Source organism: Salvia hispanica, chromosome 5 (genome assembly GCF_023119035.1).
Source record: "Salvia hispanica cultivar TCC Black 2014 chromosome 5, UniMelb_Shisp_WGS_1.0, whole genome shotgun sequence".
Lineage (NCBI taxonomy): Eukaryota > Viridiplantae > Streptophyta > Magnoliopsida > Lamiales > Lamiaceae > Salvia > Salvia hispanica.
This window is the reverse complement of record NC_062969.1, coordinates 22,825,644-22,851,827: the sequence shown is the minus strand read 5'-3', so window position 1 is coordinate 22,851,827 and position 26,184 is coordinate 22,825,644. Positions and strand designations below refer to the sequence as shown.

The 26,184-nt window shown below is 32.0% G+C and overlaps 2 protein-coding genes and 1 non-coding gene across 4 annotated transcripts; 2 read left to right on the top strand and 1 right to left on the bottom strand.

The window, feature by feature from the left end:
- The first annotated feature begins 4,851 nt into the window (after nucleotides 1-4,851).
- On the top strand, nucleotides 4,852-8,178 carry LOC125189025 (protein CHLOROPLAST IMPORT APPARATUS 2-like). The gene is made up of 3 exons (XM_048086190.1): nucleotides 4,852-6,337; nucleotides 7,389-7,547; nucleotides 7,928-8,178. The coding sequence occupies exons 1-3, from the start codon at nucleotides 5,444-5,446 to the stop codon at nucleotides 7,967-7,969; spliced, it is 1,095 nt and encodes a 364-aa protein (XP_047942147.1). The 5' UTR covers nucleotides 4,852-5,443; the 3' UTR covers nucleotides 7,970-8,178.
- Nucleotides 8,179-9,743: 1,565 nt separating this feature from the next.
- On the top strand, nucleotides 9,744-9,816 carry TRNAV-UAC. The gene has a single exon. It is a non-coding gene; the product is annotated as a tRNA-Val (tRNA).
- A 3,191-nt stretch (nucleotides 9,817-13,007) lies between these two features.
- Nucleotides 13,008-15,506, bottom strand: LOC125187201 (transcription factor bHLH35). Of its 2 annotated transcripts, none has more exons than XM_048083746.1 (5): nucleotides 15,346-15,506; nucleotides 15,078-15,240; nucleotides 14,751-14,951; nucleotides 14,319-14,489; nucleotides 13,008-13,223 (listed from the first exon to the last, which is right to left on the bottom strand). In XM_048083746.1, exons 1-5 carry the CDS (start codon nucleotides 15,417-15,419, stop codon nucleotides 13,152-13,154), a joined length of 681 nt encoding a protein of 226 aa, XP_047939703.1. In that variant the 5' UTR covers nucleotides 15,420-15,506; the 3' UTR covers nucleotides 13,008-13,151. The 2 variants fall into 2 exon arrangements, with proteins under 2 accessions (XP_047939703.1, XP_047939704.1); XM_048083747.1 differs by having other exon boundaries at nucleotides 15,078-15,254; nucleotides 15,346-15,480.
- Between the last annotated feature and the right edge of the window lie 10,678 nt (nucleotides 15,507-26,184).

Genomic DNA, 26,184 nt, shown 5'->3' with positions numbered 1-26,184 from the left:
GAATCCAGTTATACCCCATCTACAAAATCATCCTTTTTAAAATGAATCATTCACCCTATTTTATATGCTCCTATAATTGGAGTATGGAATTTTTACACATAATAACGTAGTCTTGTGCGATACTAAAAATTGGTAAAATAAGAATGAAATTTTTATTATATTGCTAGTTCAAGTTGAATAGATAGAAAAGAGAGAAAAAAAAAGCTGGAAAGAAAAATATAAAAAGTTATGAGACATGTTACCAAAAACAAAAATGAACTAATTTTATGAATAAACTAAAATAAAAAATTATGACTATTAATAATGGACATAGGAAGTAGTACATCTTTGTTTATTATTGTTAACTTTAGACAATGGTGTTGGCTATTCTTATCTGTTATTTTTGTTGATATTTCGTTTTGTCTTTGAGATCTTGATTTGATATTCATAAATTAGTGTTGCCGATTTTGTTTTGATGGAGTTATTTCAATTAAAACTCTTACAATTAATGATCTTGTTCACGTCTTAATTATCGATTAAAGTATTTTTTTTATACTCATACAAACCTTCAAATCTAATAAGGGGCACTCGAGAAATTCAGTGGTGTTTTATGTAGATATAAAATCTACCAAATAACATAAAAATAAAAAAAGAAGTTATAAGATATGAACATTTTAAAATTTAATATTAATAATAGATGGATAAGAGACCATCCTTCCAAATATAGGGGTGGCCAACTATTTTACCAGTGCCCTCTAGCAACTCTGAGAGGCAGCCCCCTATCAAATATCCAACCATTTCAAGAAAATTTGCCATTTACTTTTGGACTCTTTCATAACATTGCTTGTCTTGAGTCCGACTACTCCTACCACTACTACCCTTCTATTCAATTGTATGTCAAAATTACTATATAAAATAAAATCATAGTACAATAAATTATAGTTGGTGTAGTACTCTTCTAGCTCTCCTTTTACAATGAGTGATAAGGGTGTACTACAATATAACTATCGACATTCAAATATCTTTAGTCTTATAAATACATAATAGTCTATATGTTCGTCATTGAATCTTTCTCACATAGGAATAAAGCAAGTATTGACAATGTTGATGAATTTGGGTGAAAATAGTTAGTGGAATAAGGATTCTATTTTTTATATAATCTTTTCATCCAAAGTTAAATGTTCCACTCTGACTCGACATATGTTTTAACTTTTAAGAATATAAAATCGGGTGAACAAATTACTAATTGAATATGAATTGTACTAAAATGTTAATATAATGAGTTAATGGAACGTGAAGATCATTTACTAAAAATAGCAAGAAAGTAAAATGTAATTTCGATATTTGTCAAGTGTAGCTAACTTGGTTGGGCCTCTATGTTATTTTCTTTAATAAGTATTTTAAAATAGAATTTTAATTTGGACAATGGAAAATTCCGATGGTGGCCGTCGTCCATAGTTGGTCGGTGTACCATTTGTATCCGTCAGTAATTTTTCGGTCAATAAATTCTCATTATTTTAATAGTGCTAGAACAGTTGGATAATTGCAAGCTGTGGAATTTTTTTATGGTTGTGCGAGTTGCTAAACTAGTGATTCACTTTCCAAGTTTTTAGTTGAGGCTGAAAATTTTCATACCCAAATTTTTAAGAGATAAGGTAATGCTATACATTAGTTTTTTGTGGCCAATATGATATCTACAAGGTGCAAATACTTCCAATTTCTCATTGATTTCATCTCGATTACGATAGTATATGTAGAGCATGCGGCTGTCACTTCTAATTAAATTTTCAATGAAATATGAGGGCAATTGATAGATTTGATTAGGATATGACAAAATAATCACTTTTCAACATAGGGTATAGGTTGACTCATGAGAATATTGTTTAGAAATTATATGTTGTTGCTTGAACATGTTACAGGGGTCTGAGTTCTACTTAGTTAAAATATGATTTGTGGAGAATAAGTATAGTTTTGGTGTTATTTTAGAAAATAGTTTGAATAGAGAATTTGGCAACGAAATGATGAGTTATTTTACTAGATGGAAGTGTAAATTTAATACGGAACCCACTAATTATTTTAGTTCAGAGAAAAAAATGCTTCAGTTGATAAGCATATGCATCAAGCAAAGTTTCATGACAAGCAGTCAAAAGCCATACTGTAGAAATGCAAATTGAAAAAAGCATCGTAACTCTAATCAAACAACAAAAATAGAAAATAATACCATCGACGTAGTCAATCTAAAGCAAAACAAAACTAGTAACAACAATCCCAATAACTATACGGAAAGAACTTCGGGGCACCCGACATCTTAGAAACGTGAATATAAATTTTCCCATAGAATTTAGGTTGATTAAAATCATTTACAAGTTCTCTATATCATATAGAATTTCATTCAATCAAAAAGAATTTTGTCTAGAATAATAAAATACTCCAATTTAATAAAACAAAAAATATATATATTTGAAAAAATAAAAGAATCGTACGCTCATCGAGATATGTACAACTATGAGTTATATTTAGGGTAGAACCGTAGAATGGCGTTTATGGTTTAATTACAAGCAACTAAAAAAAAAATCTAATATTGTATTACAAAAATAATCTTACGATTGGTAATAGCCATTGTAATATTTGAAACTTTTAACTTCAATGTGTGAATTGAGAAAAAAGAAATCCCACCTCGTGTGCCACGATTATTCTATTTTGTCTCCAAAAATATGATATTTTTCCATTTTTAAACATAGTACTAGGATATTCTATTTTAAATTTCAATTTCAAAACTATTTTATTTACCAAAAAATACATATTTTCTGAAAAATGAAATTACTGCTAACATTCTTTATTCACTCATAGTACATTACAAATTAAATGTGTTAAACTACTTAAAAAACTAACATTCAAATGGGACACAATTTCCACTTGTAAGTTGTAAAAACAAATGGCGAAGATATTTTCTTAAGAAAACACTAGATAAATTTTGGGTAATTTATGCAATATTTGAAAATGTGGAAATGGATTTTTAACTTATTATAATCATAATCTATTGAACATAAATTGGTTAACGTATGATTCCCAATTGCCACACACAATGAAACACAACGCACCAAAAACAAATTAATCATTGCTTTCTCACCTTGTTGCTTCCAAAAACCACCTCCCATCCTTCTCTAGATACATGTGAATATGTGATAATCCAACCACCGATAAATTGAAGTCCACGTCACCCTAGAAAATCTATCCGACCAATGAGTTTCACCCACGTAGGCATGTAAACCATCAACAAGTTATTGCACTTGTAATGGCTTAGATAAAGAATAACGGCTAATGACCCACTAAATTAGATAGGATTGGATTTTATGTGTGTATGTTTCAACTGAATGAATCTGGTTTGGCACTTAAATCTCAAGATTCAGTTTGCCAATTTGGTTCACATATAATTAGAAGTCTCATTTCGATTTTACTGATGATAAATTGATTTTCCATATTCTATAACTCTTTATATTTATATTTTATTATAAAATTAATATAAGTATATAAAAATGAGTGTCATATTTCACAATTCTTTTTCATCCACTTTATTTTATATTTCCTGCCTCCTTAAAAATTTATAAACTTTTGAAAGGACATATTTTTTTTATGGGTAAATGAATTAAATTTTAAAGATCATGCCATGGAAGATTAAAACCTAGGACCTTTGCCTCAGGCATTGCATGTCTAATGCTTGACCAACTCACACATGCGAAATGACATGTGTTTTAATGCACACTTGTTTAGGTAAAAGAAACGTAGAAAGAAAAAGTGACTGAAGTACTTTTATTGGAGAATGAGTCCACCTCATTAGAGAGAGATATTTTTTCCTAAATAAAAAGTTCACAATTTTAAGAGTCGGACTAAAATGACAATAATAAAATGACAATAGTTCATATTTTTATACTGGATGGAGAGAGTATTTCTTAAAATCCATATAAAACTCGACGGATAATGCTAATGTCGGACGGAGAAAGTATATGAAACTCAACGTTGGTGTGTTCTTAGAATAAGAATTTAAATTCTAAAGTACTCTCTTAGTCTCCCTAATAGGAGGGATATGCCTGATTGCGAAACCTCTCTACTTAGAGAAATTCTATAGTAGTAGTATTATTTTATTAAATTTTGTTGATAATCGTAGTTGTAATTGGTCTGACAAAGGCTACGATGGTTTTGGTTATGAACTAAAATCGCTGATTCAGATTAAAGTTCGTAATCATAAATTTTTTTGTCATTTTTAACAATGCTTTCTTATCTATATTTTTTGGGAGTTTTATAAATGTTCATAGTTGTTCCTTTCTAATTTTGGCCAAAATCAATGATTATGGTTCAGAAATTCTGATATTGAAATCGAATCGACTTAATCAGTATACCAATTTTGATTCAACCCATGCAATTTAGCTATGATTTGAAAACTGAAATCAGTACCGACCTGATTCCATATCAAATCGACAATTTTGAACTAACCAACATATTAGCAAAGTTCAACAATGATGCATCATTCCTATTTCAATGATGTATCTTTCCCATTTCAACACTCATAACAAAATAAAATAATTTCACCCTCACTCACATATTTATAAAATTATTTTATTTTATTGTAAATTTTAAAATAGGAATGGTGCACCATTGTTAGAGGAGATGCGCTCCTACATACTAATAGTTGAAACTTGAAATCCAACTAACAAAAAAAATAAGACGATTCCTTATTGAAGAGATACAAATCAAAAGTCAAAGGGCACCTAGGAAAATCAAGAAGTGAATAACAATAGAGGGAATAGGGGTGTCATAGTAAAATAAATAATTCGAAAAATATAAAAAAGCGCAGAGGACAGGTAGAAAGAGAAGAAAGTGGTCCACCTACATACAGTTGCAGCAAATGCCAAACACTCCCTTGTCTCTTCCTCTGTTATCATCTCCTCCCCACCATTCTCTAGAGAGAGAAAATGCAGTGTGTGTGTTTCTTGTCTGAATATCTTCACCTCATCCTAAAACCTCTGTCTGCCCCCTCCCGTGACTCTCCGTACCCATCACTCTCTCTCTCCTCTCTCAGATATTTGTATTTCTTTCTTGTAATAAAATCCCTCTTCTTTTTTTAGCAAACCATTTCCATCTCGAAATAACCACCTCTTTCCCCCCTTTCCTCAAAATAGCAACTGCAGAAATTACCTTTCCCTTTCCCTGGGATTTCTCAGCCATGGAAGAAGAGAAACATAATAAATCTTCTCCCATTCAACAAAATCACAATCTTCGATGAATTCAAGAAAAACCCCTAGGGCTCAATTTTGCACCACTAATTTAGCGCCGCGTTTGGCTCTCTTTAAATAGATTTCGGTCCTTTTCTGACCTCAGTTTTAGTACTACTCTCCCTTTTTCAGGGTTTAGGGTTTTTACACTCCACACGCTACACACACCCAAACAGGTCCTTAGGGAAAAAAAAATGTCTTCCTGTTTAAGTGGGAGAGCTTATAGATTGAACCTTGATTTGATCAAATCCCCAACCACAACCTTCTCAACCTCAAATTCATCCTCATCTCCTTCCTCAACCCTCTCCGAATCCAGCAATTCCCCTCTCTCCATCTTCACCCGAAAGCCCCGGACGCCGCGGAAGCGCCCGAACCAGACCTACAACGAGGCCGCCGCGATCCTCTCCACCGCGTACCCCAAGCTCTTTCCCGCCAAAAATATCCCGAGGCCGCCGTTTAATGCCCGGGGGAATAATTTCCTCTCGGAGCCCCCGGACCTGCTCCTTCCGGCAGCGCCGCCGCCGCCGGCGAAATTCGAGAAGGCGTGCCGGAGCCCGGGCGAGGTCACGTCTTCTCCTCGGGGGGATTTTTTCCCGGAAAATCGCGACGAGTTCGGGGAGGATTTCGACGCGGAGTCGATTCTCGACGAGGAGGTCGAGGGAGGAATCGATAGCATCATGGGGAATCTCGCGGCGGAGGGAGGCGCCGCCGCCGTGGAATTCGCCGGCGCCGGCGCCGGCGGTGGTTATTGCTACGGTTTTCCGGTGGGGATGGGGTTTGATTTCGGGTACGGGATGATGATGAGGGCGATGAGGAATGGCGGCGGGAGGGAGCGGTGGAGCTCGCCGACCGTGAACGTCGTCGATATCACGGCGGCGGCGGCGGGGGAGAAGAAGGCGGCGGCGGCGACGAAGAAGAAGCAGAAGAAGAAGAGAGAGGATTATTCGGCTGCGGAGAATTCCGGCGCGGCGGTGGGGCGGCTGGGGCTGAATTTGAACTACGACGACGTTTTGAGCGCGTGGTCGGAGAAGGGGTCGCCGTTTTCCGGGGATGCGGCGGCGGCGGAGGGCGGCGGGAAGGATGTCCAAGTATGTAATTTCGTCACCCTGTAGTGAAAGTTTTTTCATGGTTTCGGTTAAAACGGTTGTTTTGTTTCGTGCCACGTGGCAGCGTGAGACGTGTGTTATGACTTTGGGTAATACTAATAAATTAATAAGTTTTTGTTTTTAATGTTTTTATTTTTGGGAAAAGGTATTTATATGGGGAATGGATTGGATTTATTCAAGGCCGGAATATTCTAATTAATATTTTAAAGATGGTTTTTGTTTTGGATGTTAATAAATTAACACTCTGATCATTCCATAAACCATTTGAATGGGTCTCAAGCTTTTGAATATGAATATGAATATTAGTAATAAAGTATTATAGTGGGAATGTTTTTTATTAAGATATATTCATCCGAACTGCTATGAGAGAAAAAATTAGTAAATTTCAACTAATAAAGTTGGTCACAATTAATAAAATAAGGTATAAATAATGAGTTACAGTATTTATTTTGAATTAAATTTAAAGATAAAAAAACTATAGAAAGGTGAAAAATTAAAAATAGTATATACTTTCGTACTTAATTCACGTGAATTATCTTAATTATTTGACGACTAATAAGTGTAAAGTTGGAAAAGTATCTCTTTTATAATACCAGTACTAGTAAGTATTTTAGTAATTCCCTCCTTGTTTTATGGCTCTCTATGTTTTGTTTATTATTTTACTAATATATTTACATTGATAATTTCGATACTTGTATAGTGTCCATAAAGGAAATGTGACATAAATTAGATAATTTAATTGGTGAATTAGGCAAAGTTGGACGGTGGCGGCAGAATATTATAGCAGTTGAAATCTTAAACCTATGTACTACTCCTATATATTAATTTTTTTTAATGTTGTCATTATAATAGTTGTACTGAATTTTGAATTATTGCGCGTAGGATATGTAGATATAAGATAATGTAGGCGGTTGAATCTAGAATCGTCTACATTGAGAGATTCAGCACTTGTTGTCTCCACAATACAATAAATTTTGATCAAAATAGTTTTAAACAACAATAATATTAAATTTATTTTTTATTTATTTATCAGGAACGATTGGGAGAGATAGATTTGTTCCCGGAGAATGGGGCGCCGGCGAGGGGTGCCATCGTGCTCCGATACAAGGAAAAGCGCCGGACACGCCTCTTCTCCAAAAAAATTAGATACCAAGTCCGGAAAGCCAATGCTGATCAACGCCCTAGAATTAAGGTATAAATCTAAATATATGATTTTGATCACTGACGTAGATTTTTCTATACGATTTATATAAATTTAATGATTGTAGTGCGCGCTGACATGTAATATCGTGCTAACATGTATTAGCTAAAATTGACCTAATGTGTAAATGTGCATTTATAGAAGTTTGTCACATTTCAAATAATTTAGTTCCATGTTATTCAAATAAATTAGAAATATTCACAGAGTAAAGAAGTCAAGATGTTTTAGAAGGAGATGTGAAGAAGTTAGTGCTATGTTATGTGTGATGTATATAAATTATGAAGGATTTATAGAAATTAATTTTATTATTGTAATTAAAAAAGTAAGATTTGTAAGTATATATGTTTGACTGAGTTAATACGATGTTGCAGGGAAGATTTGTGAGAACGCCAAATTCAGCCGAAGAAGATTAGGAAATCAGAGCACTCTGTTTTTTGTAGACTTAAGTAATATTTTCTCATTCCTTCTTTCATAATTTTTTCTACTCTTATAGGATATCAAACTCCAATGAGATATGCATAAGTAGGAAGAACACAACTTGAACACAATTATATTTTTCTTCGTTTCTTTTTGATCGATACTCTATTTTGATGAAATTTAGATAATCTGTCCTAAAGCTATATTTATCATGTGTTTTATTGTTTCACTCCAAATCATATGTAACGTAATTTAATGAACATTTGGTTACTATTTAAGTCAATGGCGGATTTAGAAAAATGAAACTTATGGCATTAGACACTGTGAACAAGGTTGTGTAATGTAATCTAAGTCTATTCGTTTTTATTTAAGTAACATGTTAAGTGTAATTGACGCAACTCAGATAAATTTTTGAAGATGCAATGAGGCCAATAGTTGATCTTGTTTAGGAGTTTTCTTTTGTTTTAATTAATTAATTGTTTAGTCCGAGATCGAGGGAGGATCTGATAATGATAGCATATTCAAATAACGATCACACATTTGATAAAGAGAATTTCTCCAAAAAAGTGAATCGGAGGAGGATCTAATAATCACAGTAAACAAGAAAAAGGAAAATCAAGACGACAAACAATAACTAAACCAACACCCAAAATTGCGGCAATAGGCAGATTTTGAGTATTTATATTAAGGGTTGTGTTAGTGTGCTAACTAATTTACAGTAATAACTAATAACTTTCAATTCTGTATATTAAAATTATCAACACAAAGACATAATTATATCAATACAATATGTGAATTTAAATATCAACATAAAGACATAAGTTTATCAAAACAAGAAGATTGATAAATTTATGTCTTTGTGTTGCTATTTTTAACATACAAAATTGATATTAGTTACCCGTATTAGTTATTACTATAACTTAATTAGTATTTGATCATACACCTTTATATTAAAATCTATGTGGTTTTGATCATTTTTTCCATCTACTATTCTCCTTCAATAATCAGTTGTCTGTCCATAAAAATAGGAAGCATTACACATTTACACATATCCGATTTGAACATGAAAAGGAAAAAAAATTAATGAATTTCAAATGTTGCTGCCCAGGGTCGAACTGGCGACCTTTAGGGCTCGGGTGGTACCCTTTACAATTATTTTCATGACTCTGTTGATATTGGGTTTTTCCCACTTTCATGGACAATTCTTCATGTTGTTTGGTACCTTGTATACAAATATAGCAGCCCACCATTTTGTGTTTGGTAGAGTCCACGAAACCTAGAAAAGGTGGAGCAAATGACTAAAGTACCCTGGCATTGAGCGAAAAAAATCACCTAATCCGGATTCTAATATATTTCTTACTCCACCCCTCACAAACATGATAATGGACCCCACCATTATATTTTATATTTGTGAGGGGTGGAGTAAGAAATGTATTAAGATCCGAATTAGGTGATCCTTTCCGTGATTTTTACAGGCGAACCACCCGCGCTCTTAGTCACTAACGTGATAACCACAACACCGCTACAATTTTGCTTTGTTCAAATAAATTATCATTAAATAAAATCTAGTTGTTAACCCAATAGGCAATAGGCAATAGCCAATACATGTCGGTAAATGGGCTACCAAGCTGAGACTATTTCTACAAGCCAATTTCAAACACAGATAGATTAGTTTTAAAAAAAATGATTAAATAAAACTGATTATTGGGTTAAGAACCCAATTATATTTATTTTGTATTAAAAGAAGTAGTATTTAACCTTACCTTAACAGTTGCTGTGGTGTAGTGGTTATCACGTTAGTCTTACACACTAAAGGTCTCCAGTTCGATCCTGGGCAGCAACATTTGTTGTAATTTTTTTAATCTCGGATATGTTTACGTGGATTTTATTTTAAACTTGAAATCAATATTGCGAACTTTATTTTTTTTAATTAGATTGTCAAATTCGACTGATTCTTTTCTTAAAGCGCATGATAGCTTCAAGCCTTCACTCAATTTCTAACGACAAAGTGCAGCTTGGTGAGGTGTTTCCCTTTCCAATCAATAGGTCGGGGAGTTGAGCCATCTTGGGTATGGTTGTGTGGATTTTAAGCTTCCATTCAACGTTTTGAACTTTTATTCATCTGTTAGATCGTTGAATTCAACTGAAAAAAAGCATGAGTTGCTCTTGATAGCTTCACTCAATTTGACGAAGAAGTGGAACTTGATAAGACGTTTTTCTTCTAAGCAATAAGCAGGAGAATCGAGCCATCTTAATTCTTAGGTATGTTTGTGTGGATTTTAAGCTTAAAATCAATTCTTAAACGTTTTTCATGCATTAGATTGTCGAATTTGAATCGACCTTTTTCCGGAAGAAAAAGCATAAACATGCCACGCCTCAAAATAACCTCACTCAATTTTAACGATAAAATTTAGCTTGATTGATTATTTTTTTATTTTTTTATTATTTTTTATTTTTTATATCAAATTCGACATATTCATATATAGGTGTGAACTACACCGAATAACCGGCTGAGCCATAACATTTCTATGTGAGAAACTTGTTTTGTTATTATTAGGTTTGAAAATACTTTTATTTGGTCGGTTCGAAACTTTAGGGAAAAATGACACTATTATATTTTAAGAACTTAATAGTCTCATTAATATATATTCGAAAAAGGCCTATAAAAGACAAACAAAAAGGTATGTCTCCATTTACATTTTAATATTCGACAACAATCTATTGCATCATTTAAATGGTGTATTGGATAATTATAATCAATTAATTTCCAGAATTAAAGTTGATTTGAAAGCATTATATTTACATAAATTAAAAGATGATGTGGAATAAATTAGATCAATTTGTTTTTATATCTATGAAAAAAAACGTCAACTGAAATTGTTGGCCGGCCTTGAGTGGTAAAATGTTTCTTATATATTTTCAACATCAACAATGAAGAAAAATGTTTTGTCGTGACTTTGAATATAAAATAATTATTAGAGAAATCATTATCATTCAGGTCCAAATCAACTATCAAAGAGTGTTTATTTTTCGTTTCAACCTAAAGAGGCATATTCGCCTATATTGTATGAGACTAATTTTTTATTTTCTTGAATTTAATATTGGTTCAAACTTTCTTGTAGCAATAGAGATTTTGTGTTTGATCGCAAGAAAAGAACTGTTGCTTTGGTGGCTATATTATACAGTATATAGTACGGAATTAAACACTTGCTAAACAAATGTTGCACTATTTAATTATAAATAGGATATGCCCTTGGTGTATATATAAAACCTTATATAAATATGTAATCATTGTTGCTTAGTCAGAAAAAAAAAAATAAAACAAGGAAAACATGACATTATTGGTCCAAACTAAAATTTGGTAATCTCTTTAACTATTATATGGAGTGAATAATAATATCATCCCAAAAGATAAGAATTTCAAATAATATGCCCACTAAAATTGGATAAATCATAAAATAATTAAATAGCCAATATTTAGGATATATTTGTACAATCAACCAATATTACTTATTTATAATAAAATAAAACTACTACTTAAATTGTGAGTCGGCCTTGAATGGGAATATATATTTTTCTAACAACGAAAATAAGTATTTTGTCTTTACTCGAAATAAACAATTTTCAGAGAAATCAGTGTCAGTTGGATTCATATCTAAATTGTGTGTGTGTATACGTATTTCATTTAGTAATACCATAAGCATACATAGTAGCCAATATAAAACTTAATTAGGTGTATTAATTAATTTCCTTAACCATTAAAAACGGTCTCTAAACTTTCTTGTTGCAATGGAGATTTTGTGTTTGATCACAAGCAATTAACTGTTGATATGGTGGCTATATTATACTCTTGAAAGCAGTCACTATTGGCTGTTGTGATTATTAAGAAATTAATGAGGGAAGCAACCTCAAGAGATTTAATTACAACACTACAATACTAATTTCTCATATGGTCCGTGTTATATTAGAAAACCCTAATCATTGTAGATATAAAAGAAGAAATTAGCATAAAAAACATGACTCATGCATAAGGCATAATGATATCTTGATTTTATGCATCATTTTGATGTTAGGCTAAATTATTTTTGGTTTCAAATTTTATAGTAGCTCGCCAACTGACGCAAGTAGGACGGGCGTGTTTAAATTCTCAAACTGTTGAATGATGTACTAGTATATATAGTGTTATGGTTTAGAGCAACTACAATAGACCGGACTAGCAGGCGGGCTAGCACTAGGACTAGCCAAAAACATCTTCTGCCACGTCACTAGGACTAGTCACTGCACTGTCACATCACTAGGACATCCCACTGCGCAATAGTGAACTAGCACTAGGACATCCCAACAAACAAAATCACAATTTCACACAAATACGGGAAAAATACAACCATTTTATATATATAAAAAAAAAACATACATAATAATAAAAAAATTTAAAAAGTACAATTCTACCCCCCCAAAAAAAACAATGTCCACAAATTGCACTATTCATATCAACGTGCACTCCTCCGCGCCCACAACTCTTCAATTAAATCCTGTTGGAGTAGAATATGGTGCAAAGAAGAGAGAAATGTAGAGTGAAAGAAGATAAACTCGTTAATACAAGTGGTGCAAATGAAAATGAACTTCAACGAGCCGTATATATAGAGTTTTGAAAAAAAAATAATCGAAAAATCGCTAGTCCGTCGGGAGCCTACAATAGCGGACTAGCGCACGGACTAGCGCAATATGCGATGGCCGAGAGGTCGTCCATCGCGCTAGTCCGTCAACCACTAGCCGGTCGCAATAGTGGACTAGCAGGTGGACTAGCGGCTAGTCCGCGCTAGTCTGCTATTATGGATGCTCTTAGTTATTTTGTCTGGTGTTGATTGTTATGTGTGCATGATTTAGATATGATATTTGTTACGGGATTGATACTTCAGATTCAGGTTATTCGTAGGCTTTGAATTGTCAATAATTTTGGTGATTTTGCTCGTCGACTTCTGACTTTGAGCATTTTTTTCATCAATTGACAAAAAGCATTAGATCAAACTAGAATGTATCCAACGTGCTAATTGTGTAAGGTTTTTTTCCGATCAAGCAAAACATAATTAAGCTCAATTCCACTGTACAAAACAAGAAAGAAAATTTTCTAATTAAAATACACGACACATCATTATACATCATGTAATTTATTAAGGATTATTTAGAGTTAGCTGCAGCTATGGCAGCTTCTATCTTTACTCTTAAAACATCTTCATCTTCATCATTACCCTGCATCATAAAATAAATAATTAGGACTAATTATGTTGTTAATAAATTTATTCAAATAAATGCTGACTCAACTACTGAAAGAGACATTCATAAGAAGCTTCCAAATCTTTCAAATCGCGAAGAGGAAAAATATTACTACTATATACTTCTAAAAAATCGATCTTGTTGAGAAATCTATTATAATTGATGTTGTGGATCTTAATTAGCTTAAAACAGGGAAAGATTTACATGATTAAAATATTAAAACATGGGACCCTGCAATCAATTAGTGGACCAGCTAAATATTTTCTGATTTTAATATATTTTTCAATTAAAAATATAGTTGATGATATGATGCATACAATTATTGACAACTTATATTTTGTGCTCCTATTGTCTACAATTATATTTTTGCAGGCCAGGATCTAATTATAATTTTCATGTTTTTTTGTATATCTTATTATAATTTATAATTGAAAGCAGTCATTGAACGTTGTTGTTTTATATTCTAACTTTCCAACATCAAAATAATTAATTTTCTTTAAAAATATAAATTGAAAGAGAACAATAGATAGCTTCTTGTATATGAAATGTACCCTGGCCTAATAGTTGTCTCTTAAAAGAAAGACATAAAATAATCATTAAAAGGAAGAGATATTAGATACTTATATACTAGTAGACAAAGTACCCTAATTGAAAACATTATCCAGCTTATGAAAGCAAGTACTCCATATTTTCTTAAGATGCTTCCACACATACCCTAAACCTTAAAGTCCTTAAATTACTAACAAGTTGACCTAATTCTAATTTTGCATAATAATTTTAAAAATTTAGACCAAACTGAACTTTCAATATCATCTAATTTTGCTAATGAGTTGGATTCCGACCAATTTAATGTTTACATGGCTGTCTAAAACTATCAGGCGGTCGAATCAGACAATTTTACTTATCTAAAGACTGTCAATTAAATTTCACATGTTAATGCTTTGAAACGATTTGAATATAAGAGCAAAATCAGATCGGAATTGAATATCATTTTAAAATCAGATTAAAAATTTAATTGATTCTCTACATCAATTTATATTTAAATAAATATAGGAGAGAGAAGAAAGATACCTCTAGAAAAAGAGTCTTGAATAGTCTGCCAGAAAAGGCATTGATGCTACAAGTAATGACTTTGAGCTTCAAAGATTCAAAGGCCTCACATAATCTTATCATTGTGTCTCTCCTTTTACTGCAGCTCAAACTCACCACCACCACATTCTCACCCATATTCGATACCCTAAACTGCAATCAATTCCATCACTTTAATTAATTAACTAAAAATAAGTAATTAACTTAATACTCAATCATTGACAACTAATCTTAATATACATTCAATTAATTGTAGTGGACTAATTATTTCATTAATCGGATGACATCTAGTGCCAATGCTTGTTTGACTAAAGTGTTCACATTATCAGATTTTGGCCATTCATACATCTCAATAATCATCTATTTTATCGAAAAATAATAAAATGTTCAAAGCCAGAAACTGACTAATCTTACCTCGAGCACCTCAATAGGTGATGACGCCTTCTCAACTTTTGTCCTTTTTGAGTTTGAACTAAATTTCATAACATCTTCATCTATCCCGAAAAAATCATTGTTCAGTTCCAAATCCGATATCTCAGCAACGATTCTTCTTTCCTCATCTTGGAGTGATTTGATATACTCAATGGCATCTCTAATTATTGATGCTTTGTCCATCTGCACAATGTCCAACCACATCATCCAATTAAATTATTCCATAAATTACTTTAATTTGAAAAGCTAATTATGATAAGACAAAGTATCCACCAATATTTTAGTAGTGAAGGGTCACATTATGTTTACCTTTGTAATGTTTGGGACCACAGCTCTTAGTGCATAGAGCCTCTCATTTAGCTTCTTCCGCCTATTCCTCTCCGACACTATGTTCTTCGACGCCGGCGACGTCGACTGCACACCGTCCGGTGAGCTCGAGTCGTAGTAGACCGATATAGCCTCATCGAAGTAGCTACACATATCGAACTAATTAAGGTATTCAATTTTTTTTTTTCGACCCAAAATAAAATGCTCAGAGCCAAAAAGAACGTGGCGAACAGAGTAAATTAGGACTTACCTTCCTAGCTCTTCGGTTTGGAGGAACATGTTGGCTTCCCAATACTTTGTGTAATCATCATCGAAGTTTTCCATGTTAATTTAGTGTGTGTTGTGTGTGTGGAAAAAGAATTTGGAGTGGAGAGTGTGTTTTGATGTGTTTTGCTAGATTTTTTCCTCATTTATGGGGTGTTTTATAGTGTCACAAATTATATTGTCACGTGGGGTTATTGTGGTTAAATTTTGTGACTATTATTTAATTATTTTTAATGGAGGTGATTAGTTGGCCAACTGGGGCCCGCGGGAAAATTATTGAATAATGAACGGTGGAAAATGGCTTGTGATATTAATTAAGATGGGGTACTAAAACGATTATGATTGTCAAAGAAAAGATTGTGTTTCAGATTTAATTAAATCAATGATTAAGAGCTGAATAATACGTTCGAGGAGAAACGTGTAAACACAATAGCCTTATATTGGACCCTAGCTAAATCCAAGCAACTTAGTTAATACTATGACCCTTCTTGTCTTGTCCACGTAATTACTATTTCAAGGATTTAAATTAGCATAAAAATAAGTAAAAAATCATTATTAATTTTCTTTAAAAAAATATGTGAAAAATCATTATCAATTTTCTTAAAAAATATAAGAAAATATTGGATCATTTATATCAATTGTAGCCGATTATTTAAAAGTTCGTATGAATTGCTCTTGAAGTAAATGATATCAATTTGATATTATTATCATATCGACCAGAATTTATATGCTACATATAATACAGATGGGGACTATTTGCACCTTTCATATTTTATGAATAATCAACTGCTCAAGTCAAGCCACGAAGCAACGAGCTACAAAAAATCTACTGAAAGGCGAGGCCACAAACATGCTCGAACTCTCTATTGTCAAAAGTAAGATATCCAAAGCGTAACAAGTGCAAGCAAAAGAACTGCGAATAGCCCAACACCAAATATTCCAAAAAAGAAGCAAACCTACAGACAAACCCATCGCAGTAACAAGACATGAAAACAACAACACCGTTTTAAGAGAAGGTAAAGCCAACAAGTGTCAAGAGTTCAATCGAAAATTAGCACAACATACCTCTTCGTGAACCTCTTTATCGTGGCCAACCTCTAACAACTTTTAAATCTTCTAGTCATGTTGTGTTCATTCCATTACATCTTGTAAGTACAACATACTAATGTAAGTACAACCTCTAACAACGTACTAATATAGACTATTCACATCAACTGTGTGTTGCGCAATATACATGGGATGGACTCAGCGCTGCTAAATTATTATAGTATTTCTTTTATGAGTGAACCACATAAAAAGTATCTAACGTTTCCGTTTGTGTCACTGCAGGTCCTTAGGGAAAAAAAATATCTCCACACAACCCTAATCTTAAACATAATCACATATCGTATATTTATAGCCATTTTTCAGACCAAAATGCCCAAATGAAGGGCATTTTTGGCAATCCCTAAATTACTGACATATGAATTATGTCACATTTTTGTCAGCATCTTCTCATATGATACCCTAATAAGTTTTGGTACTTCATACGTGATTAAAGTTTTGTTAATATTTCTACACAAAAGAGCTTCTTATATTCCTCTATTTCTAGTCAGTGGTAACAATATACTACTTATATCATGTAGGAAATTCATTGAGAAACAACAAAAAATATGAAAAAATGAAGTTATTTATGAAATAAAATCTGAATCAATAATACATAGAATAAAAAATAGTATTTCAATAATTATTTCATTATATATCATCGAACTAATTTGGTAATCTAAGCCTAACTGTAAGACAATTTCATATTTATTAATATTTTATTAAGAATTTTAGTTTAGTTCCAACTGAAATTTTTAACATCATATGAATATATAGGGTTTATTAATAATAGTATCTGAAATTAAGACAATGTAAATTTATAAATTAATACTGCAAAATTGGATACTTTCATAATAAATAAAATTGATCAATAAATCAAGGTAAAAAACAAATAAAAATTAGGGGGAAACAGAAATATTAAAAAAATATCAGAAAATGAGTCTTATAAGGAAGAAAGGGTCTCATTTTATTATTTTCATATTAATTAATGCTGTTAATGATAAATATGTATATTATAAAAAAAATTAGATAGTGTAAATAATGATAAAATTTTAATTACGTACTTCTTTGAAAATTTGGCATCTATTTCCTTTTTGGTCCGTCCCTAAAAATTTGTCACCTTTTACTTTTACCATTTTTGGTAGTGGACCATATATTCTAGTGTTCCACTAACTCATTCTCACTCACATTTTATTATAAAACTAATATATAAAAGTAGGACTCACATGCCACCAACTTTTTCAACCCACTTTCTATTACATTTCTTAAAACTCGTGCCGGGTCAAATGGTAACAAATTATGGAGGACGGAGTGAGCATGAAGTACCATAACTTAATAGAAAATTACTACATAAGAAGTTTCTGACAAAAATGTCCCAGAAATCACATGTCAACAATATAATGGAATGACAAAAATGCCTTTTTTGGGCTTAAGGGCATTTAATCAGAAAAACAAGATATGTGATTATGTTTAAGGTCAGGGTTGTGTACTGGAGGTATTTTTTTTTCCTAGGGGCCTGCAGTCACTCAAACCGAAACGTTAGTGACTTTTTATGTAGTTCTCTCTTCTTTTATTTCTACTTTAAAATTTATGAAAATTATCGAAACACAACAATATGAAAAATATGGCGACACGATACGCAAAGGCGTCCGGGCAGCCTTCACCGCCGAAATTTACGGAAAAGAAGCCAACCACATGCAGATTGTCATGTTTCACTCCGTCTTCACGAACAAGTGCACGGATTCCCCGGGATGCTCGGGATTGTCGATTGCATGCATTGGCAATGGAAAGAATTGCCCTGTGGCGTTGAAGGGGTCATACATGAGCGGCCACAAAGGCACCCACCCCGTTATACTCGAGGCCGTCGCGGACTACCGGCTATGAATTTGGCATGCGTATTTCGGGGTCCCGAAGCTCGAGAACAACGACATCAACGTGCTCAACAACTCCAGGACCTCTTGAGCTGAAGTTACGAATGGTAAAGCGCCGGCCATCAACAACTGTCGCTAACAATCGCCGAAAGTATAAAATGGGGTACTATCTTGCCGACGACATCTATCTATCCGAAGTGGCCAACCTTCGTGAAGACGTTCAACAGGCTACGGACGAACGAGTCTCTTTTTGCAACGCGTGAAAGTACGCTCAGCAAGGATGTGGAGAGAGCGTTCGGGGTTCTCCAAGCTCGATGGAACATTATCAAAGCCCCGGCTCGACAGTGGTTTATGGAGAATATGGTCGACATCATGTATACGTGCATAATCTTGCACAACATGATTGTCGCCGACGAAGGACCTGAGGCGGGAAATTGGTTCGACCCTGAAACCCCGGGAAGCTCAACCGCAAGTAGTCCGCCTCGAACGGGAGTGCATCCGTCTTTGCAAGAGCGGTTGTCTATACCGGCAAGGACACGAGATTCTACCGCCCACGCCCAACTCCAGGAGGATCTAATGGAGCACATTTGGGCAAAATTTGGCAACCATTAGATGATCGTCACTAGAGAACTCCTTCTTCTGCTTCTTTACCTCCATTTTTTTTTGTTTGAGTTTAAGTGTGCAATTTGTAATTTCTAGTTTTTTAATTATGTCTTTTTTATTTTTTTAGGTATTTTAAATTGTAATTTTATTTTATTTATAATGAAGTGTGTTTTTTATTAATTGAATTTGTTGGAATTAAAAATAAAAAATGAAATTGAATGAATAGTTAAGAGATGGTTAAGAGATGAAGGGTTGCAGGTGCTGTCTCTTAGTTAAGAGATGAGCTGAAAAGTACAGTGGGGCCCACGAATAGTGAAGAGATGAGACGGTTAAGAGACGGATAAGAGATAGCGTTGCGAATGGCCTTAGAATAATCAATTATACAATATTTCTTATATTTGCAACTAAATGTCTCATATTTCCAATTTGACGAGATGTTTGCCATTATATTCAGTATATTTTAATTCACTTTTACATATTTTGGTAAAGGTACATTATACTATATGGAGTATTTTTTTATATTTATTAAAAAAACTAATTTATAAACGTATAATCCATATATTAATGTATTATCAATGTTTTTCCACCTACTTTTCTTTACATTTCTTATATTAATGAACAAATGACCTATTTAATATTTTGAGAATTACTACTAGTACTATAATTTATTGGTTATAATTAAGGTTAAATAGATTTATAAGTACTAGTTTGGAATTAGGATTTAATTATGATACATGCACAAGAACGTGGCACACAAATATATGAGGAAGATTAGTCAAGATATCTGCGTCAACTTGATTAATCATTACACATATTTTTCTCAATCAATTAGTCAACATTTCAATAAGTATGTTTAATTATTTCATAAAAAGCAGAGTTGTTAAGGTTGATGCTACTGCATCGTCAAGCAAAAATGATTTCCTATTTAAAAGTAGAACATTTAAATAATTAAGGTTAATTTCATGACTTGTATCGCTTAATTAATTCCTAATTAATAAGATGATTAATGAGTCTACCGCCGAAATTTACCCAAAAAACAAAAGACTATTTAGAATGTGAAAACTTGTAGAAAATGGAAATCTTTTGATAACAGCGACGTATATACGAATATTACCCAAAACTAAAAGACGAAACCGAATAATATTACTATGCTCTAATTATGAATATTTTTTGTTGTCTATTTACATCAGACACGTGTTAATTATGACTGCTATCTGTGCTTAATTAAAGTGAGCAGCATATTGTTCCACGTGCCAAATTAATTGCAGAATACGCACGTGCTCAATGCGTTTCAAATAGCTGCATGTGTAATAGATTTCGGGTTTCCCATAAATGAGAAAATGAAATACCATATAAAATTTACTTTTAAATTTTAAAAAAATTTCACATATTATATACTCCATCCGTCGCCGATTAAGAGTCACATTTTTCCATTTCGGTATGTCCGCAATTAAGAGTCACACTTCATTTTTACCATAAATAGTAAGTAGGTCTCACGTTCCACTAACTCAATTCACTCATATTTTATTATAAAACAAATATAAAAAAATGAGTCTTACATTCCACTAACTTTTTCAACCAACTTTTCTTTACATTTCTTAAAACTCGTGCTCGGTCAAAGTGTGACTCTTAATCGAGGAACGGAGGGAGTAACTAGTAGTACTTAGTTACTACATCTATCAAAGTGTTTAATTTTTTTTAACATACTTTATTATCGAAATTTGGATTTGACCCTAATTAATAAAATTTGTAAAAACTAATTATGCACGACTACCTCAAGGTATATTGTATTGATAGAATTTAAATTGTTTTCTTCAGAATAGTTCAAACAAAGAAAACTTTCCTTTTTAAATAAAAAAAAGGTTTAGAATGAAATTCCCTTTCTCTTAAGTCAAAAAAGGAATTCGAATTTTTCGTATTGGACTAAATTTAATTTTCTCGCTTTTGATTTTCTTGTAGAATATGAGATGGGTACGCATTACAGAAGGAAAGTGAGAACATAATCATATCCAATTTCAACGTTTCCATTTTCTAATAATAATTAGAGAAAAGTGACTTTTACAAGATATAATTAAATATCCTTCATCGAAAACATAAAGAATTTATTATCATTACAAATAAGAAAATGGTAAAACTAAATCAATTACTAATCTCTGTCTTCTTAATTTTTATAAGCAAGAGTAATAATAATGACCAGCAAATCTTTATAATTTATTTTGTGACAAAGATAAAAAGATAAACATAAATCGGGTACTAGAAGAATAAATAAGAAGATCAATCATCCTCAAAATTAATTAATTAATGGAAGTAAATTGCTCATATTATTTTTCACACCACTCTAATTAATAACAACCTATGCTGAGTTTAAACATATTTATTAAATTTACTTCAAAAAATTAACATTATATATACTTGATATTATATAGTATGAAAATAGTGTGAATGTTCGAAACTGTTGCTGTGTGTAAATTATAATTCAAAATGATAAATATAAAAATTACTCATTGTCTAGTGTCCATGACCTCTTCAATAATTCACTCTTTAGCGACGTGGAAAATAATTAGAGAATATTTTAATGCTAATGATTGTTAATTCGATGCTAATAAGACAAGATAGGATGTTGAAACATATTTATATTATAGTGCTTTTTATTGACATTATTAACTTGGTGTTACTTCACACACAATAGATTGTGTAATTTGACAAGAAAGGCGTAATAAATTATAGTGCGTTCTGCATAGGCTGGCAGCTGCAAAAAGAAATGATCATTGAAATTATTATAATTGTATGAATATCTTAACATTTAAGTCAGCTTTGCAGCCTATATAAAATTAAGGAGACTATTTTGAGGACATTTTCAGATATGGTATTCAAATGTTTTCAATCAATTTTGAGATATAATATAAGATGCATGTCTAGATTTAAGTCTCAAATACGTGTCGAATAAAGAGTGGATGAATTTACTATAAACGAAAAGGTTGATACATCATTAGAATGTTTTAAATATTGAGTGTACTTTCTAAAAATGTTGCAAGATTGAGATGTAGATACAATTTAAGCCTTTTTTCGAAGAAAATTTCATAAGTAACCTCAATTTTGTGGGAATTTCTTACAAATAAAGATTCTAACGGCTATAAGTGGGCCGGATCAATCACAGACGCACACTATTATACACATTAGAGCATCCACAGTGGTCGTGGACTAGCAACCGCTAAGCAATAACCTAGCAAAAACTTTTCATGCCACATCATCATGGACTAGCAACAGCCTAGTCAAGCAATAGTTTAGTCAATGCCCTAGCCCATCAAATTAGAATGACAAATACGAAATTAGATTGAACTAAAAATGGAGAAAGTTCAAACATAAATCAATAAAATAAAATAAAAAACATACTACAAATAAATAAATAAATAAAATGGGCTAGTCCGTCGGCTCGTCCACACAGTGGTGGACAAGCGATCGGCTAGCCGATCTCGGCCACGGTCAGCCTCTCGTCCACCATTTTTTCTTCATCGGGCTAGTTTGTCGGTTCATCCACCGCTGTGGATGCTCTAAAAGAAAGGAGAGGTTGTTTAGATGAAATAACTTCATCAAATTTTCTATATTATGCTGGATTTGTTGTGCAAAATCATCTTTTCCAAATTCTAAACTCAAAATTTAGAATATATAGCGGCTACCAAAATTAATTTATGCATCTGCGTCTGCCTCTGCCCGAGCCAAATGTGTCCATCCCAACTAGGGTCCACAATCAAGCTAGGCCGAACAGGGCAAGACCATTTATTAATAAATTGGGCTATAGCTGGAGGTGGCCTATGATGTTTGTTAAACTAGTTGTTTTCTTTATAGTTTTATTTATGTGAGAACACCTCAAATCCATATAATTCAGATGATAAACCCATATAAATTATAAATTGGGCTATAGCTGGAGGTGGCCCATGATGTTTGTTAAATTATTTGTTCTCTTTATAGTTTTATATAGGTGAAAACACATCAAATCTATATACTATTAAATCACATTATATAAACCCAAATAATTATAACTTTGGCTCTTATAAATTAACTAATTAATTATGCTTGCAAAGGATACAACATTTAAAAATAAAATACAAACTACGTACAGACTTAAAATTTCAAAAAGTGGTTCACACTACCATATCAAATTTTGGGTTTTGTCATAAAATTACAAATTATTTTATCATGAATTATAAAAAGTACTAATTAATTTGAGATATTTGATTATAAATAATAAACAAATAAAATTAAATAGGCAGGCCTATTCAACAGGGGAATTGCCGAATTGGGCTTGACTTGAAATGGTCATGAGTCTAGTTTGGGCCTGGTTTTAAAAAAAGAGCCCAAATATAACAAATTGGGTTTCGATCAGTAAGTTTAAACCTTGATTCTCGTAACATGTAGTAACATTATGTCTAATACTATTATTTCTTGCCTGGTTGCCTTTTTTTCTTCTGAAAAACTCATCTCTTGGCCTATTGCCATAATGCCAAAATTATATTGCACTCCCTTCGTCCCACTTGAGATGTTCATATATCCTTGCTTGACACGAGATTTTAGGAAGAACTGTTGGATGGAATAAATAGAGAGAAAAAGATAGTTGAATATTTTTAATGAGGAGAGAGAATGAAGAGATTTATGTTTAAATATAGAAAGCGAACATCTTGAATGAGATAAACTAAAAAAAAAAGTTGACATCTTGAATGAGACGGATGAAGTATCTTACTATTATTATCTCACTTCCACTCCTATGATAATTTATTCTAGACTAATTTCATTTTAATTTATCCCTTATTATATTTCAGTATTAGTTTTTCTAACAAACTGAATGCTAACCAAAATACGAAACGAAAATACCTCTTATTTATAATAAAAAAGTATATATTGGGTTGTTTTATATACCAAACTAGTTTTAAACGCTAAACACCAAATACATCATTATAAAATTATGCGGAGTTCATTACAACTTGATTTGTAGTTCATTATAGGGAATTCAAAGATTTAAAAATAATGGCATCATCTAGCATAATTTTAAAATCTGAAATTCATTATAAGTTTGTTCTTAAATCATTATAATGAAATCCAGTTGTCTTATAATGATGTTCAGCGTTTAAAGTTTAAGACTGGTTTGGTATTGATCACCGTCCTAGATTTTAGAATTAAAATGGTACCAATATGATTAGAACTTTAAAACTAGTGGGCCATATGTAGGCCCGAGCATGGGCGGACACAGTAAGGGAGAGGGGAGGGCTTAAGCCCTCATCCAATTTTTTGTTTTTGTTTTTTTCTACTGTAATTTTAATTAAAAATTTCAAAAAATACGTTTAGCCCTTCCCAAATTGACGTTGTTGAAGAGTAAAATATCGAAATTTAAAGGTAAAAAAGGACTGAGTAGAATTTAGAAATCAAAAGTTGCGGAGGTGAAGTGAAGAAACAATGGCTGCATAGTTTTTAGAGAAGAAGACTCCACTTTTTGAAATGGATTAAACAAATATTAGCACCTAAAAATGTCCTATTATTCCGAGTACACGTATTATTTTCTTCTCAAAATGAAATTTTTATTTGGGGATTGAGTATACACAAAAATTCTAAATTGCCAACCAATTAATAATTTCAAAGAATGAATATTGACCAATTCAATAAGTAGTTTAAGTTATTACTATAAGTTTTGTTACTCTTATTCTTTAATAATTGATTTTTGCGTGTTTAATTGAAGATTTAAGGTGGGGAGATTAGAGATATTTTTATTGGACTTTGAGTTTAGTTATAATTTGTGGCATAAATTCAATTTACAGTTGTCGGTTTGATTGAATAGATAATATTCAATTTTCTATTTTTTTTTCTCGTCAGTATTATTAAATTATGCAAAAATTTATTTTTTTTATCATTCTTAATTATCATTCGAGGATAAGAAAAAGAATGTGTAAATATGAATTGTTTCATTCTTTTAATTAGGTATTTGTCAATTATTTTCTTGCAATAAAAAAAATATCTATGCATTTTCATAGATTTATAATTGTGATATGCTATTACTTCAAAAAATATATAAAAAGTTAACAATTTTTTTTGGAATCAGATTCTACTTTTTAAAATGCACGGTCTATTTATTAAATTAATAAAAAATAAAGTGAAATATATATAAGTGATTTTAAAATAGAAAAGTGCAAACATAATAAGTAAAAGTATTTTCTTAAATAACATATATACATATTACTGTATAAAATACTCGCTCCGTCTCTCATTATATGTCCCAATTTTTTATTTTGATTTGTCCCTTATTAATTGTATCATTTGACTTTTACTACTTTTATTAATGGATTTCAAATTCTACTAATTAATTTCTCTCCCATACCACTAAAATTTTTACCTCACCTTACTTTATATATTTCTTAAAATCTGTAACAGATCAAAGTGGGACATATATTGGTGAACGAATGGAGTATATATAATGGAGTCCCTACTGGAAAAAATTTATGCGTCCGCCAGGGCCCGAGATTGTGTTAATTTCCTTAGGGTTATAAGTTTGTCTTTATGTATTAAAATAAGCCATGACCCATTAAAATCCCGATTTCAAAATTCAAATGTGTACAATTTTAGATTTAGCCTAAGATTAGTAAGGAATTAAAAAGTATCTCAGCGGAATTTTCAAAACTATTTGTTTTTAATCATAATATCATGTAACTTTATGTGAATTAGCGAAAATAGCCAATATCTCGCTAAAGCGTTGTCCATTTTATATGAATTCATTTTATTTCAATATATAAAGTATGCTCATAAGTGTAGTACACTTATGAATTGTACACATTTCAATATATAAATTATGCACTTATTAGAAGACAAAAAAAAGGAAAAACAATAAAGTAGACTAGACGGTGTGACGTCATTATATAATTGAATTCAATTTCTTTTTATCTAATTTAACACCTCTACAATTTGCAAAAATATTACTCCTACCATCCCATAAAAACATACCACTTTTAAAACGACACATCTCATTAATAAAATAGAAGCTATTTTTCTAGGACAACCAAAACTGGCAAAAATTATCTATTTTTATGGGATTAGGAAAGTACAAAGCTACTAGCTAGTTCCATGCATGGTAAAACAAAATTGAGTTGTATATGCATTATATTGTAGGTAAATATTGCCTGATATTATGAAACAACGTCGTTTAAAGCAACGATATCGCTATACCAATCTTCCATATATAGAGGCCACGTTGATAAGTCGGCGTCCTCGCAACTTTTGATTTGGAA

Bases quoted from the DNA above. Each gene is read 5' to 3' on its own strand.
- LOC125189025 (XM_048086190.1), top strand. From the start codon at position 5,444: ATGTCTTCCTGTTTAAGTGGGAGAGCTTATAGATTGAACCTTGATTTG. The intron at 6,338-7,388 runs GTATGTAATTTC...TTTATTTATCAG, and splicing joins GCGGCGGGAAGGATGTCCAA to GAACGATTGGGAGAGATAGA. The intron at 7,548-7,927 runs GTATAAATCTAA...ACGATGTTGCAG, and splicing joins ATCAACGCCCTAGAATTAAG to GGAAGATTTGTGAGAACGCC.
- LOC125187201 (XM_048083746.1), bottom strand. From the start codon at position 15,419: ATGGAAAACTTCGATGATGATTACACAAAGTATTGGGAAGCCAACATG. The intron at 14,952-15,077 runs GTAAACATAATG...GACATTGTGCAG, and splicing joins TGGTCCCAAACATTACAAAG to ATGGACAAAGCATCAATAAT. The intron at 13,224-14,318 runs GTATCTTTCTTC...TTTATGATGCAG, and splicing joins TCAAGACTCTTTTTCTAGAG to GGTAATGATGAAGATGAAGA.